The sequence below is a fragment of the Cervus canadensis genome, chromosome 19 (assembly GCF_019320065.1).
Source record: "Cervus canadensis isolate Bull #8, Minnesota chromosome 19, ASM1932006v1, whole genome shotgun sequence".
Classification (NCBI taxonomy): Eukaryota; Metazoa; Chordata; class Mammalia; order Artiodactyla; family Cervidae; genus Cervus; species Cervus canadensis.
In genome coordinates this window covers 41,031,816-41,046,935 of record NC_057404.1, presented here as the reverse complement: position 1 = coordinate 41,046,935, position 15,120 = coordinate 41,031,816, and the positions used below count along the sequence as shown (strand labels likewise).

The window sequence follows — 15,120 nt, the reverse complement described above, 5'->3', positions numbered from 1 at the left end:
GAAAGATTTCCTGTAAATATTGATAGGTGTTGGACATGGGATGAGTAGGTGAGATTTCTAAGATTTCTAAGATTCTTTAAAGTTCCTGTATGTCTGTATAAGAGACAAATTGTACCATGGTTATGTAGGGGATTTGAATAATTAATACACAGAAAGAATTTATCATCTGGTTCTTAATAAAACTTTATATAATTAATAAACCTATGAATGAGGAGAACCATCCCAATGCTGTTATAGAACATGGAGCTTGGTTGGCAGTCTAACGCAGGCATTGCTTCTAATTCATTCTTCAATGAAATAAGGCAGTCATCTATGATGGGCAGTTTGTTCTTGGAGAAAGTGAATAGAAGGACCATGGCACATGAGGCACAGTGGGTGAAAGGAGTTTCAGACACCGGACTGAACACAGGGACAAACAAGTTAAATGGTGCATTCTGAGTGGTGAAGTTTCCCAGTCTTCTTCCCAGACTCTGATCTAAGAGTGCTGGCAACTAGGTATATAAATTAGGTTACAATTAGTTGGAATTTATTCTAGATATACTGAAAAACAGGAGACTAGGTCTACCTAAACTTACACTTTGGGATAATCCAGTGAAAAGCTGGTTACATCATTGCCCTACAGTGCAGTCCATAAGTAAGCAGGGGAAGTTTCCATTTAGGTTTCAGTGCTTCATTCTTCACCATGAAAGCATAGTGAAGAAGAGTCACCTATCTGATGGAGGTGTCAAGAGTTCCAGACCAAACAGACAAACAACAAGCAGAGATAACAGAGATGATATGAGAACTAAGGAGAAATAAATATCACAGAAATTTATAAATTTGGATCAAAGCAAAATGAGACAAAAGCCATGACAAAGAAATTAAACTTCATTGCCCCCACTACCAGTAAACAAAGAGAAATGAATGATACAGAAAAAGAACAAATAGAACACAAGAATGAATTCATGGAAAACAAGAACATGACAGCTGACAGAAGGGTGAGAAGATAAAGAGCAAAAAGTAGAGAAACACAGCATGGTCTTTGTGGTCCTGAGAACTCCCTAAAGACTGAGATACAGATGATGATGTACCTGTTCAAAAATTTCTAGAAAATAACCAAATTCTTTCATTAAATTATATGTCTATCTTCCCTCTTCAAAAAAATATTTATTGGGATTTAACAACTTTGTCAAAGAGCTAGTACAGCTATCCCTCAGGTTCTACAGGGAATTATTCCCATGACCTCCTTCCTCCACACCAGAATCTGCAGATGCTCAAGTCTCTTCTGGGCTTCCCTAGTGGCTCAGATGGTAAAGAGTCTTCCTACAATGCAGAAGACTGGGGTTCGATCCCTGGGTTGGGAAAATCCCCTGGAGAAGGGAATGGCTACCCCCTCTAGTATCCTTGCTTGGAGAATCCCATGAACAGAGGAGCCTGGCAGGCTATAGTCCATGGGGTTGCAAAGAGTTGGACAAGACTGAGAGACTAATGCTTTCACTTTTCAAGTCTCTTTTATAAAGTGGTACAGTATTTGTCTATAACCTATGTTCATTCTCTTGTCTACTGCAAATCACCTCTAGATTACTTACAATACCTAATATAATGTAAATGCTATATAATTAGCTAAAAATACAATATAAATGCTATGCAAGCAGTTGCACTGGAGGCAAACTCAAGCTTTGCTTTGTGGTACTTTTTAGAATTTTCTCTTATTGAATATTTTTGCTGTGCAGTTGGTTGAATCCTTAGATGTGGAATCTGCTGATATGAAGGCCTGGATATAATATCCTAGAGCCATTATGTTAGATAATGTGAAAAATTCTAATTACAACTTATCCCTTGCCTTAATAATCTAATAATTGTTCCAGCTGACATTTTATTTTAGCTGAAAAATTTATTAATTTGTTATTGGTTTCTAATTGTTTTTAATAGTGTCTTGAACGTTATCAGCAGATCACTGTTAGGTGTAAACGATAGTGGAAAAACTTGCTCAGTTTTCTTATACAAATCTCTCAATACATACTGTTTACACAACAGAATCATTTCTTTTGCACATACTGATCACAGATGAGTAACTGTTCGTTTTGAGTGAATCTGTGGTATATATTTAAGTGTTCTGCTTGTGTACTTGGTTTAGATTATCTGAATGTATAATATATTGCCTCTCATCTTTAGTTATCACCCAAACATTTTGATTAATCCCAAATATTTTATTCAAAAATCTCTAATAAAAGGTCAAATTGTACTATATATTTATTTGCATAGCCGTTGCTTAGAACACCCTAAGGATGGAAACATTGGTTTACTTCACATTCTCAGTCCCTAGGGTGGTATCTAACCCCAAAAGTGCAGTTAAGTGCATGTGTCTGTGATACACTGATGAATAAAAGTCATGTCTTAGACACCAGGGACTCATGGAATGCACCAAACCAGAGTACACAAGAATGTTAGGAAAAAAAATCAAAGTCAACACATCCTACTGGGGTTTTAGATATAAGAAAGCTTTAAGGATTTTTAATGTTTTTTATATTTAGATTTAACTGAAAATGACAAAGAATTGAAATCTAAAATGAAGCAAAAATTCTATCATGAATGAAGTGAATTTTAATCATTGGGGGTGAAGTACAATTATCAAAGAAACTGGCCTTGCAAATCTAAGATTCTAGTATTCAAAATTGTTTAGATTTTTAAAGTTATTGTGAATGGAAGAGGGGCAGAAAGTAAAGCACCTACATTTTTCTTGTGTTGCACATTATTCACGGGAATTGAGCTTCCTCTTATAGAATTATGGAAGAAGCACCAAACAGTATTTCTTTGGACATACTACGGTTTCATAGTCAAAACTACCCTTCTTAATGGACAATTACAAACCAGAACCCCACACATTGTCCTTATTTTCTTTATCCATTGTGTGTTTAAATTAAAAAATGGGCCACCACAACTTAATTATGACTCTAAAACATGCTTTTAATCTTTGAGGCTTTAGATCCTACCCAAAGACAGGACATCCTCCAAAAACACATACACAAACAAACAGTAACAGCAATAACAAAACAGATTACCTTGCGCTATGTAAGGTGTAGTTTCCTCTTTTGGAGGGATGTTTGTGGGTCGTGGTGTGGGGGCAGGAGGTCTGTTCATAATGAATGAACGACTTCCAATTTTTTTCTTTATACTCCTATTGGCCAGAATTGTGTCATATTCACTGTCATCAATCTCAGCAAAAGTGTATGGGTCTTCCTCCGCTTCCTGATCCTTTTCATCTTCTTTCTTCTCTTCTTCGGAATCACTTCCTGTTTCATATCTTGCACTGAAATCACACCAACTTTGACTTCTTTCCATTTGGCCTTCCAACAATTTCCCTGCTTATAAAATATTTGAATGGTAGTTATTTATATTTTATACAATATTATTGGTGTCCATCTGTCAGTTGCTTGAACTCCGCCCCCCAGATAATTTGTATATTACTGTATAAATTCCAAAAAGAGAAAAGTGAATCATGTAATTTACTAACATAGTCTCCTTCAGTCTGTAATTGTCAACTTCTTAGAATAAGTTTGTTAAAGACATGGAATTCTTTGAAAACATACAAATAGGCATATAACTACTTTCCACATAGTTTATGAACGATTTAACATCAGGAAATCAAATCATAAAACTAAGCCTCAAATATCAAGTACTTTGAAAGCCTGTGTTTTTCAAGCCTAGTGTTTTCAAATTTTTAAAAAAAGTTTGAAGTCATTTTACCTTTTATAAGGATTGAACCAGGTATTTTGTCTAAAATCGATTTCTCTGAAAATGACAGAGGGGAATAGCCAAAAGCTCCATTGTTTAGCTTCTCATACTAAGTCTCAAGCTGGCTCTCTTGATTTCTATAGGTCAACATGAACCTCATTCCTTGATAAAGGATATTGAAAGTCGAGTTCATGAAATAAAAGATGGCATAGAAAATCAATGGCTTGAAGATTAATTTTCCAAGAATTAATCTTTTATGGTTAATAAATAGTCTTTATTCAGTAGTTTTTTATGGTTTTCATATTCAGCAAAATCTTTACATACTTTTATAAGAACATATTAAAATATTCTAGCAGCAGTTTATTTGGAAGACAAAGATACTATATACTGTGATCAATTAATAAGTTGAAGAGAATTTTGATGGTTCTCTCTGCCAGATGATGAGAAAAATTTTTTAAATGTGTCCTTTTGACAAGTGTTAAAGTATTAATGAAAACAATAAAAATGGAAATTATTTCAGTTATTGACTGAAAAATTGTTAATTCTCTGTGTTGTTCTGAGATTCATGCTCATGAACTAAGGAAGAATTAGTCTCCTTTCTGTTTAGTAAGAATCTGATAAAAAATTTTTAGCTTACTTAGTGGATATTTTAGTGGGAAAACTTAGGAGGTAGGGAGAAAGAGAAACTGGTAAGAGAAGAATAAAAAGGTATTATTATAAGAAGATTCAGCAACTGTTTTGGGTAGGTTTATGAGGCGAGACCAAAGGAGAGTCTGAGATCACCTCCCTGCTGAGTCTTAGCCTAGTTAGTTTAACCCAAGAAGTATGAATGCTAACATGCCTGGCATTAACTTTAAAATCTCCAAGACTTTCCTTTTCCCTTGTGAATAATATGGTTTTGAGATTCTGACTTCATGACTTCTGCTTCACTGACAGCATCCTAGGTGAAATCAGATTAAGTGTGTGGGAAACACACGTACAGTGTTTCATTTTTAGTGGAATGTGTCAACTATATTACTTTTAGGAACTGATTTCCTGAGCTGTTAACTCTCTTTGTTTCTCCACCTACCTCCTTTCTCAACTCTTTCTAAAGTTGGGCTTGCACTAGAAAGAAAACATTTCACTTTTCACTTCCCAGTGTATCAGATTATACTTTTCATGTTGGAGTTGGATCTGAGTTTTCTCAACTCAGATTGTACACTAGTAAATAATGATTAAAATATATCACTCCTATAATCCAATTTTTGAAATAATTGGGAAAGAATGGAAAACAAAGATAAGAATCCTAAAAGCCCAGGAAACCTGTCCATGGAAGAATTTAACACATTCTAACTACATGCTCTAGGGTCTTGGATCTAAGTCAAAGTGAAAGTCACTCAGTTGTGTCCACCTCTTTGCTACCTTATGGACTACACAGTCCATGGAATTCTCCAGGACAGAATACTGGAGTGGGTAGCTATTTCCTTCTTCAGGTGATCTTCCTAATCCAGGGATTGAAACCAGGTCTCCCGCATTGCAGGTGGATTCTTTACCAGCTGAGCCAGCAGGGAAGCCCAAGAATACTGGAGTGGGTAGCCTATCATTCTCCAGCGGATCCTCCCGACCCAGGAATCAAACCAGGGTCTCCTGCATTGCAGGTGGATTCTTTACCAGCTGAGCTACCAGGGAAGCCCAAGTCAAAGGGGGATCATAATGATTGTTGCCTTGAAAGTCTGCTGTGAAGATACAAAGAGACAGGATGTCAGTTTTAAACTGAAAAGTGTTCTATGTGACTGTTTTCTCCAATGAATATGTTCATGAATCCATCATAAGGAATTTGATGTTTAGGGCATTCATGAGGTGGCTTCTGTTTTGCAGTGACTTGAAGGCAGGAAAAAACTTGTACGGAACAACTCCTGAAGCTATCACTAGCTAAAGTCAAAGAACATATACAGTCTCCAGCGAAAAATAAGTGGGAGCTTCTAGTCTTACTTTCAAAGACCTCAGTCAAAGAATTTTAAGAAAAAGTACTGGCATTTTACTTTTAATTCACTTCCAATATTAGCCCCATGAAAAAATATGATATTAAAAGTGTGCTCAGTCACTCCGTTTTGTCTGACTCTGCAACCCCATGGACTGTATGTAGCTTGCCAGGCTCCTCACTCCATGGTATTTCCCAGTCAAGAATACTGGAAAGGGCAGCCATTTCCTACTGTAATTAAAAGTAACACTGCATTGAAAAATGTAATAATCTGGTTTTTAAATAACAGGAGTGAGTTTTTGTATGATGTTGCTTTTTATATTTGGTACTTTTCAGAAGATATATTAGTCAACACTATACTTGTGGTCCTAGATATCTGGTGAAAATTACTGTTTGTGGAATAATTTTTAACCTCCTAACCAACATACCATATATGGAAATTCACATTAGAAAAAACAGGATTTAAAATTTTATTTAAGTTATTTAGCTCCCTTTAAAAAGTAGCTAAAAATTAACTCCTTTAATAGCTTTAACCTGATATAAGACAACCTTGTTTTCTAACTGATTTTAACAACTACATAAAACTATAAAAGGGAGAAAAATACACCAAAATTTTGTTGTCAGGGCTCTATGTTCAGTGGGGTCGCAAAGAGTCAGACATGATTGAGTGACTGAGCATGCACGCAAGCAAGCACATACTAATTTACATCTCTCCCTCCACTCCCAATATTGATATAGCTACACCCTTTATCTATCTCAGCACATACCAGGTAATCAATATGTGTTTGTTGAATGAGTGAATGAATTGAGAAAGTACCCACTAGGTTTCCCATACTTTTCATTAAGAAGTATTTTCCATCTCTTATAAGGTACATAATCTTAGTAAGAGTTTATGTTGATTAAGTTGAACCTTTATAGAGATAATGCCTTCAAGGACACAAATGCTGAATTTCATGGTTTCAAAATTCACTTTTAAAAAATAGTCTTTATAGACTTTATAGCCTTCTAGGACTTGACAGGAGAAGGCAATGGCAACCCACTCCAGTACTCTTGCCTGGAAAATCCCATGGATGGAGGAGCCTGGTAGGCTGCAGTCCATGGGGTCGTGAAGAGTCAGACACGACTGAGCAACTTCACTTTCACTTTTCACTTTCATGCATTGGAGAAGGAAATGGCAATCCACTCCAGTGTTCTTGCCTGGAGGATCCCAGGGATGGGGGAGCCTGGTGGGCTGCCGTCTATGGGGTCGCACAGAGTCGGACATGACTGAAGCGACTTAGCAGCAGCAGCAGGACTTGACAACTCAAGTACAGTGACAAACGGGGCTTTAATAATAGATGCTTCTTTCATCCTTATTAAATTTTCTTTGTAAGAATGTTTTATGAATTTGGAAAGTAAACATGAAAGAGTGATCAGTAAAGTGAGTGGTAATTAGTGACTGTAGGAGTGAGCAGAAAAGTCTGCCAGGCTGTGGAACATCCCAGGAAGATAAGCCTACTATGGAAGCTCCTGGGGATGCTTCCCGCCCTTCACCCGACTCCCGTTCCCACCTCTGCTGCTACACAGCTTCATTCCTGCATCTGGGAACAATGCTATCACAGTCATTTAACTTTCACTTTAGCAAGACAGAGTGCTTTTAGACTTTGGTCTCAATGCAGGGTGTGATAAACCCTTTACCACTTGCTTCCCCCTGCGGCTCTGACTGAGTGACTGTGCCCAAGCTCATTTTCAAATCTGTAACACATTAGCTTTTCTCTTTTGCCAGAAAACTAAGGGCATTTTTAATACCCAAAGTTGTCATTTACTTTTCCACATGACGCTTGAGGTTCATTTTATGTGAAGAGTGACCGACTCCTTCCAATTTTATTTTTTTACTTACAGAAAGCTTGGTAATGAGACTTCTTTCCTGGAAGGAAAAAGAAAGAAAACGAGAGAGGGAGAGAGGAAGAAGAGAAGTGAGGGGTAAGGAAAGGTAGAGAGAGAAGGACTAAAGGAGGAAAGAAGGGAGGGAGGGAGGGAGGGAGGGAGTTAGTGGCAGGTTCCTCTTAGCTGATTTCTCAGGTTTTAGTTATTAAAGAACAGCAGGAAAGTTTTTCTTGGTTTTAAACGCTGATCTTTGTATAGCTTCACCACTCCTGCACTATATGCTGTGTAAGCATGTCAAAGTTTCAAAGTTGTTTTAAACTTAAACTTACCTTGTACTGGGAAGTGAGGTTTTTCCAGTTGGAAGGCAGTGGTTACAGGTCGTGGTGGCGGGAGAGGTGGTCTGGGACACACGAGGGGCTCTTGGGAATTATTTTCAGGGTTGTCTCCAGGAATGAACACATACAAGTCATCGTACTGGTTCTCACTTTCACTGTCAACCTCTGGAGGACTGTGCTCAGCCTCCATGCCTGATTCATGCTCTTTTTCTTCCTCTGCCATTTCATTCACTTTGGCTTCTTCTGCCGTCTGCCTGTAAAGCCAGCTTTGATGGTCGAGAGCTGGGCTCTGTACGGCTGTTTATGATAAAGATTGTAGGATTTCATTTAAACACTCCATCTGGAGGCGGTTAATGCTTTGTAACTTGGTACAGAAGTGGTGGTAATATTAATTAAACTTTTATGAACTGATACAGAAGAAAGCTAATAAATGTGTAGTTTTGGTGAATAGCCATTATTGAGCTTTTAAAATATTTACTGAGAGAGCTCCATTACATCCTGCTACTTCCGTTTATGACACTCTCATACACATAATAATATGTAATATTCTGATATTACATATATAATAATATTCCAATTCTCTAGAGTTATTGCTTGAGCAGATTCAGTATATGACTTTATTACCATATTTTTAGTAGACAATATGACTAACCTAACAAGTAATAAGTAAGTTAATGGACAAGGTAAAGACAAGGAACAAAAATCTTATAAATACTGTGATCAAATGAGTCTGTGATTCTTCCTTAGTTATTATTTAACATTTATCACCAGATGATATCTTAATTCTTAAAAGTACTATTTGATAAAGTGTTGATATTTTTCCATTGGGAAGGCATCTAAATTACCAATAGTAGGTAAATACTTTTTCTACTTTTAAAAAATTAAAAAAAAATTTTTTTTTTAAAATTTCTACTTTTCAAAATTAAAAAAAAATTTAATTAGAGGATAATGCTTTACAATGTTGTGTTGGCTTCTGCTGTACAACAACCATAAATAAGCTATAAATATACACATATTCCCTCACTCTTGAGCCTCCCTCTCACCCCCTTATCCCATCCTCCTAGGTCATCACAGAGCACTGAGCTGAGTAGGTAAATATTGTTAAGGCTCAGTTCTCTCACCAAAAAAATCTATTTTATTCTGAAACTTAACCAAATGATTCAGGCAAATTTCCTCTACTCTAAGAATCATGATTCCATTATTTGTGTTTATACTGTACACAGTAAATGCTCTCTAGCCACTCAGGAAGAAAATAGAAAAATACATAATGCAATCAGCTTAAATCTTAAAACTTGTGGTTTATATTTTCTTTATAGAAATTCTGCTCTGAATAAAGTAGTCACAAAAATTTGAAATGAACTTTGGAATCTATATTGGAGGGAAAAGGCGAATTGCTGTCATGAGTGCAATAGAAAAGCAAATAACTGTTGTTTCAAAGTTTTGTTAAACTAAAATACAGCTAAAGAAGACAAATGGCAGAGTACAGACAAAGAGGAATTTTTCTTTATATGAAGAGTTACACTGTAGACATTTTTTAGCAACCGGAGGAAAAAATCAGTCGTGTGGGAAAATCATGTTCATGATGGTACTGCATATTTCTACATGAATTTTATTTTTAATTTCTCTCATTTTTCATGTGAGAAAGAGGAAAGGTCTAGCTGCCAGTATTAGAACTGATACCAAGATTTTTTAACTATCAGCTGGGGCAGAGCCGACGGTGTTTTGTTCTTGCACAGATCTCTGCACAGACCTCATTCATCTTTCTGCCTCTAACCCCAAACGCAGCCTGAAATAAAGTAGCTTCTAGATATGCTGATGGAGTAAATGATGGAGTGGCTGAAAAGAAATCATTGCTCAGGCTAGCAAAAGGACTTCACTGTTCCTATCTGGGCAAATCGATCATCAACTTAGAATTACATTCATGCTATAGGCAATTCCTCACAGCTACCTTTATGTCTACATGTTCAGTTTATGTATTCTATTTTATGTAAACACTGTCTAAGCAACAGGGTCTCCTTAGTCCTTGTCAAATATGCCCAAACCTGGAATACAGCCCTCGAGAGTCATACATGGGTGGGTCAGTGGGTTTTAGGAAAATTCACAGAAATGATGATACCAATGGAAATTTGCTGACTTAGGGTGTTCTATGTTTCACCTCTTCTCCAAGGAAAGAGTCAGAGGCCTGAGTCCAATCATACAGAATTTCATATCAGTGACAGTTTCAGGTCCAAACAGTCTGTAGAAATGACGTTGTTCTGTACCAATAACTGAAATAATGTCTTATTACAGGTAGTACTTTTGAGAATTAAATGTCATAATAAATACATGGTCATTATCAATGATGGGCTTTACATCACTTTCATTACCACTAAAATGATAATAAATCATTAAAATGATAATAAAATGTATAACTTTAAAATTTAGTGCATCAATTGATTACATTATCATTTAGCATGATTTTGTGTTCTGTCCTAGTGTTTGAAGCGTTTACTGATTTTGCCAAAGTATGCTAGTTAAGGAATTGTATTTAATATTATTTGATTTGCAAGTCATTCCATCAGTTGAAAAACTGGTAGGCAGTTTTATGGAGCATCAGCTGTGAACTACTCAAAGTGCAAACGACCTGAGGTAAGAACAGGGGAATTTGGAACAGAAGTGTGATTAGTTCCTTCGTGAAGTACAGAATATTAGGGGCAAACGGGAAGGCAACGGTTTCAAGGTTTCTTAACAGAGTACTACTGGCATTTTTGAGAAGATATGTTTCCTGGGGCACGTCCTGTGTATTGCAGGATATTTAGCAGAATTTTTAGCAAAACTCCCTTCTCAACTCATGACAACAACAAAATCTCCATTCATTGATGTACAATCTCTGCTGGGAGTAGAAAATAATGCTTCATTAAGAGCCACTGTGTTATTGCGACAATCCAGGGGAGAGCTGATGCCTGAGTGGACAGTGTGGATAAATAACAGTGACAGGGTAAGGAAATACTGGCCGTATTGTGAAGGTGGAGTTCTACTATCTGACACATTGGATGTCGGGTAGGAGAGAAAGTAAAAAATGGTGACTCCAAGTTTTGGGACTGAATTGAACATGGAAGAAATCTTTATTTCCTGAGATGGCAGTATCAGCAGGTAGAGTAGATTTGGGCATGATTGGGGGCTTTCAGATTTAGAAATGTTGAGTGGGAGATGCCCGTCAGACTAGCCCAGTGAGCAAGCTGCTGTGAACCAGTGGAGTCTGGCATGATGGGTAGAATTATGTACATGGAGGAAGATTCTGAAATAGTCTTCAGTCATTATATATAGAACTATACATTCTATTACAGCCAGCGGGGACCTTAGAGAGACCTAGTGCAAACTTCTCATTTATTATCTGAGAAAACTGAGGTCTGAAAATAATGTGACTTTGTTTAAAAAAATAAAAAAAATATAGTTATTGCAGAACATCTATATCAAACTGACTAGTGTACTTTCTTTGGGTAGGAAAAACTGCTGGTTTGATTATTAAACACTGAACTTGTTAGAACTATTTAAATTAGCAAGATAATGTAGTAATATTTCTACCAGATGATATGCTCAAAGTCATTCCATTAATTAAATGTCTTCCAATGCTCTTTGTGTTTTTCCACACTCTCTTCAGTTTGACTTTACCAGTTACAAGTACCTTAATTTAAGTGTTATGTATATATGTAACATAGAGGAGCACTTACTAGGAGAACATGTAGAAAATGAGGTAATACCCTCTTCATGGTGACTTTCTTGCTCATTATCTCTGCTAACTTCTTGGATCTGAAATAAAGGAGTGCAATTTTCAATAACATGCATTAATATTAATAAATCTGTATTTTTAATATACCAAATGGAGAGCTGATACCTGTGAAAATAAGAATTAGTTTTTAAATTTTAATTTAAATACTTTGATTATATTATATGTCTTAGCTATTATATTTGGGCCATATACAATTTTTTCAATGACACGTAGTATTAAAAAAGTGTAACTAGAACAATATAACATTCATAATAAACAATAAATATATTTTAAATGGAACTTCTTGCAATACTTTTAAGATTCAGAGCAATAACTATGAAATTTTTACAATATATAACTCTTGAATAAAACTGAATTGAACTATCTCATTTAGAAACCATAAACTTTGCTTCCTTTGAACATTTCTGTATCTTTTACCAGATCAAAAAATAATTAATTACATCAAGGATTAAAATACAGTGAAAGACAGTGAAATTTTAAAGAACTTTCTTTAAAAAGAAAAAGGAAGCTGAGTAAAGGAATTTATGTTCCTCTTTCTTAAATCAGTTCCACTACAACTAGAAGGGGGAATTACTGAGAAAGCATAGGGACCGGCTTTATTTTCTCTGGAATTCCTCTGCTCAGTTCTTCAGTTGTGTCCAAATCTTTGTAACGCTATGGACAGGAGCCCACCAGGGTCCTCTGTCCATGGGATTCTCTAGGCAAGAATACCGGAGTAAGTTGCCGTATCTTTCTCCAGGGGATCCTCCCGACCCAGGGATGGAACCCTGATCTCCTGTATCTCCTGCATTGGCAGGCAGATTCTTTTACCACTGAGCCATCTGGGAAGCTGGAATTGCTAGCCTTTGCTTATAATCTCTGAAGGAGGCATGAAGTCTAAATTACTGGAACACATTGGTGGTTGTAGAGAAAACTAAGTAACTCCAGTGACAGTTCTATTTGTACAAAAGCATGTTGAGAAAGAGATGGAGCTTGGTTGCATTAACATAGATCACATTTTGTTACCAAGAACACCAAGTGATTATTCAAACAATTTATGCTTTTTTACTTAATAAAATTGATGGAAATGATTAGGCCATTGCTCTATACTTTAAAAATTAGAAGTGTTCACATTAAAGCATTATTAAATTTATAACAGCCTTGGTGTGCAAGAGTATTTGACTTGCATCATGACTTCATCAATTTGATTTGTTACCCACTTTGGCCAATGAGAGCTCAATGGAATTTATTTTATTTGTTGTTGTTGTTTAGTCAGTTGTGTCCGACTCTTTGCAACCCCATGGACAGTATCCTGCCAGGTTTCTCTGTACATGGGATTTCCCAGGCAAGAATACTAGAATGGGCTGCCATTTCCTATTCCAGGGATCTTCCCAACACAGGGATGGAACCAGCAGCTCTGCAAGTCTCCTGTATTGCAGGCAGATTCTTTACCACTGAGCCACTGGGGAAGCCAGAAGCAGCAGTCTTTGATTTCCATTGAAATCTTGAAACTAAAAAATCTCTTTAATGTTTTTATAGTGAGCTTGATGCAGAAGCTCATTTCCTTTTTTTATCGAAGTATTAGTTGATTTGCAATGTTGTGTTAGTTCCTGGTGTAAGGAAAAGTGACTCTGTTTTTCATATACATATAACACGTATTTCACATTCTTTTCTATTTAAATTATATTTTCTCCCTTGCGGACTCAATTAAATGCTAATGTGAAAAGTCATGTGACTTTACTACAGAGATTGACAAGTTGGTTGATGTCTGTACGCTCAGTATTAAAAGCATTGTTGATATGGCCATTTTTTGTTTTCAGTTAGCCTGACCTCTATATTTCACAAAGTAGATCAAGAATGTATTTTTTAAAATCCATAATATTAAAATCACACCAAGGAAGTTTTTACTAGTTGAGTACCAGGAATGCTTTTTAAAGATTTCAGGAATTATGTGAAAATTTCCTTTAACCTATTCACAAACCTAGACACCACAAGCTCAAAATCAGTCTCTTAATAAAGAGACTGTGGGCAACTGTGTAGGAGTTATGTCTGTGTATGTGTGTGTGTGTGTGTGTGTGTGTGTGTGTGTGTGTGTACTGAGGTTGAAACCTAATGGAATAATTTTTACATTATAACTTTAGCTTTATGGCATTTATATAAACAAATACAAAAGCCTAAAAATGTCTTGAAGAAAATGGCTTCCAAATACAAAAAATAGCCAAATTTGATTGAGCACTTTCATAATTATTATGTAAAACTGGTATTTTGTATGATCAGGCTATATAGAAAGCAACTGTTTTCCAGGAATGAAAGGATCTTAAGACTTATTTACACTAAAAAATATTGTGTCTTTCTAGAATTCTTTACACTTACAATCATATATACTTTGGAAAAATGTGTTATATCTAATGACATATTAATAACTGGTAAAATCAAGGATGGCTCAAAAGTATGGTGGCATTCTGACATCTAAGCACTTTGATACTTTGTTATGTGGTGCAGAGGACAGAGAGTGGATTTTGAAGTCTAAGCTCTCCTCACACCTTGAGGCCACTTCCAGCCAGTCTCCCTAAGGGGTGACACACAGGGCAGACAGCTTCTGGTCCTAGATCCATCAGTTCTAACTACAGTTGTGAATTTCAAGCTTTGGCACCTGACCCTTTTAACTACATTCCAGCCCTATATGATAATGCTTGTTTCTAATCCATCACAGTTGTGATTGCATTTGTGAGGTACCACCACCTTTACTGAACCAGGGCTTCCTTGGTTTCTCAGAAGGTAAAGAATCCACCTTCAATGCAGGAAACCTGGATTTGATCCCCAGGTCGGGAAGATGGAGAACGGAATGTCTACCCACTCCAGTATTCTTGCCTGGAGAATTCTAAGGACAGAGGAGACTGGGGGGCTACAGTCTATGGGGTCACAAAGAGTCAGACACTATTGAGCTACTTGACACTTTGACTTTCACTTCACGCATGGTTTGAATTCAGCCATCTTTCACTAAAATGTGAATGATACAACTAAAACCCACTCCTTGCTTAAGGTTGTGGCAGTAAAAGTAAAAATGTAATTGTCATTTACAATTATGGAAACTAAAGTTTGAAAGGAACCTGTTCATACACTGATACAATGCTGAAACTATGTGTCACAATAAAACTGTAATAATTTGGATATTTATCCAACCAAGTTTGTTTTTAAATGTAGTCTATGCATAGAGAACAGCCTTGTGGTTGCTATGGGGGAGGAAGGTGGCTGAGAGCAGGACTAGGAGTATGGGGTTAGCAGATTCAAGTTACTATATATAGGATGGATACACAAGGTCCTACTATATAGCACAGGGAGCTATATTCAATATTCTGTGATAAACCACAATGGGAAAGAATATGAAAAATGATGTATATTTATGCATAACTGAGTCACTTTACTGTACAGCAGAGGTTGGCACAACATTGTAAATCAGCTATACTTCAATAAAAAAATTAAATATAATCTATGGT

At 36.3% G+C, this 15,120-nt stretch overlaps 1 protein-coding gene across 4 annotated transcripts in view; it reads right to left on the bottom strand.

Moving 5' to 3' along the window:
* Positions 1-15,120, bottom strand: part of BANK1 (B cell scaffold protein with ankyrin repeats 1) — a 309,895-nt gene that overhangs the window by 38,756 nt on the left and 256,019 nt on the right. For 3 of the 4 annotated variants that reach the window (XM_043438794.1, XM_043438791.1, XM_043438793.1), the window contains exons 8-10: positions 11,586-11,664; positions 7,870-8,172; positions 3,042-3,344 (exon numbers count right to left, since the gene is read on the bottom strand). In XM_043438794.1, the coding sequence (XP_043294729.1) occupies positions 3,042-3,344; positions 7,870-8,172; positions 11,586-11,664 (685 nt within the window). The remainder of the gene's footprint in view (positions 1-3,041; positions 3,345-7,869; positions 8,173-11,585; positions 11,665-15,120) is intronic. The other variant, XM_043438792.1, reaches the window with a different exon arrangement.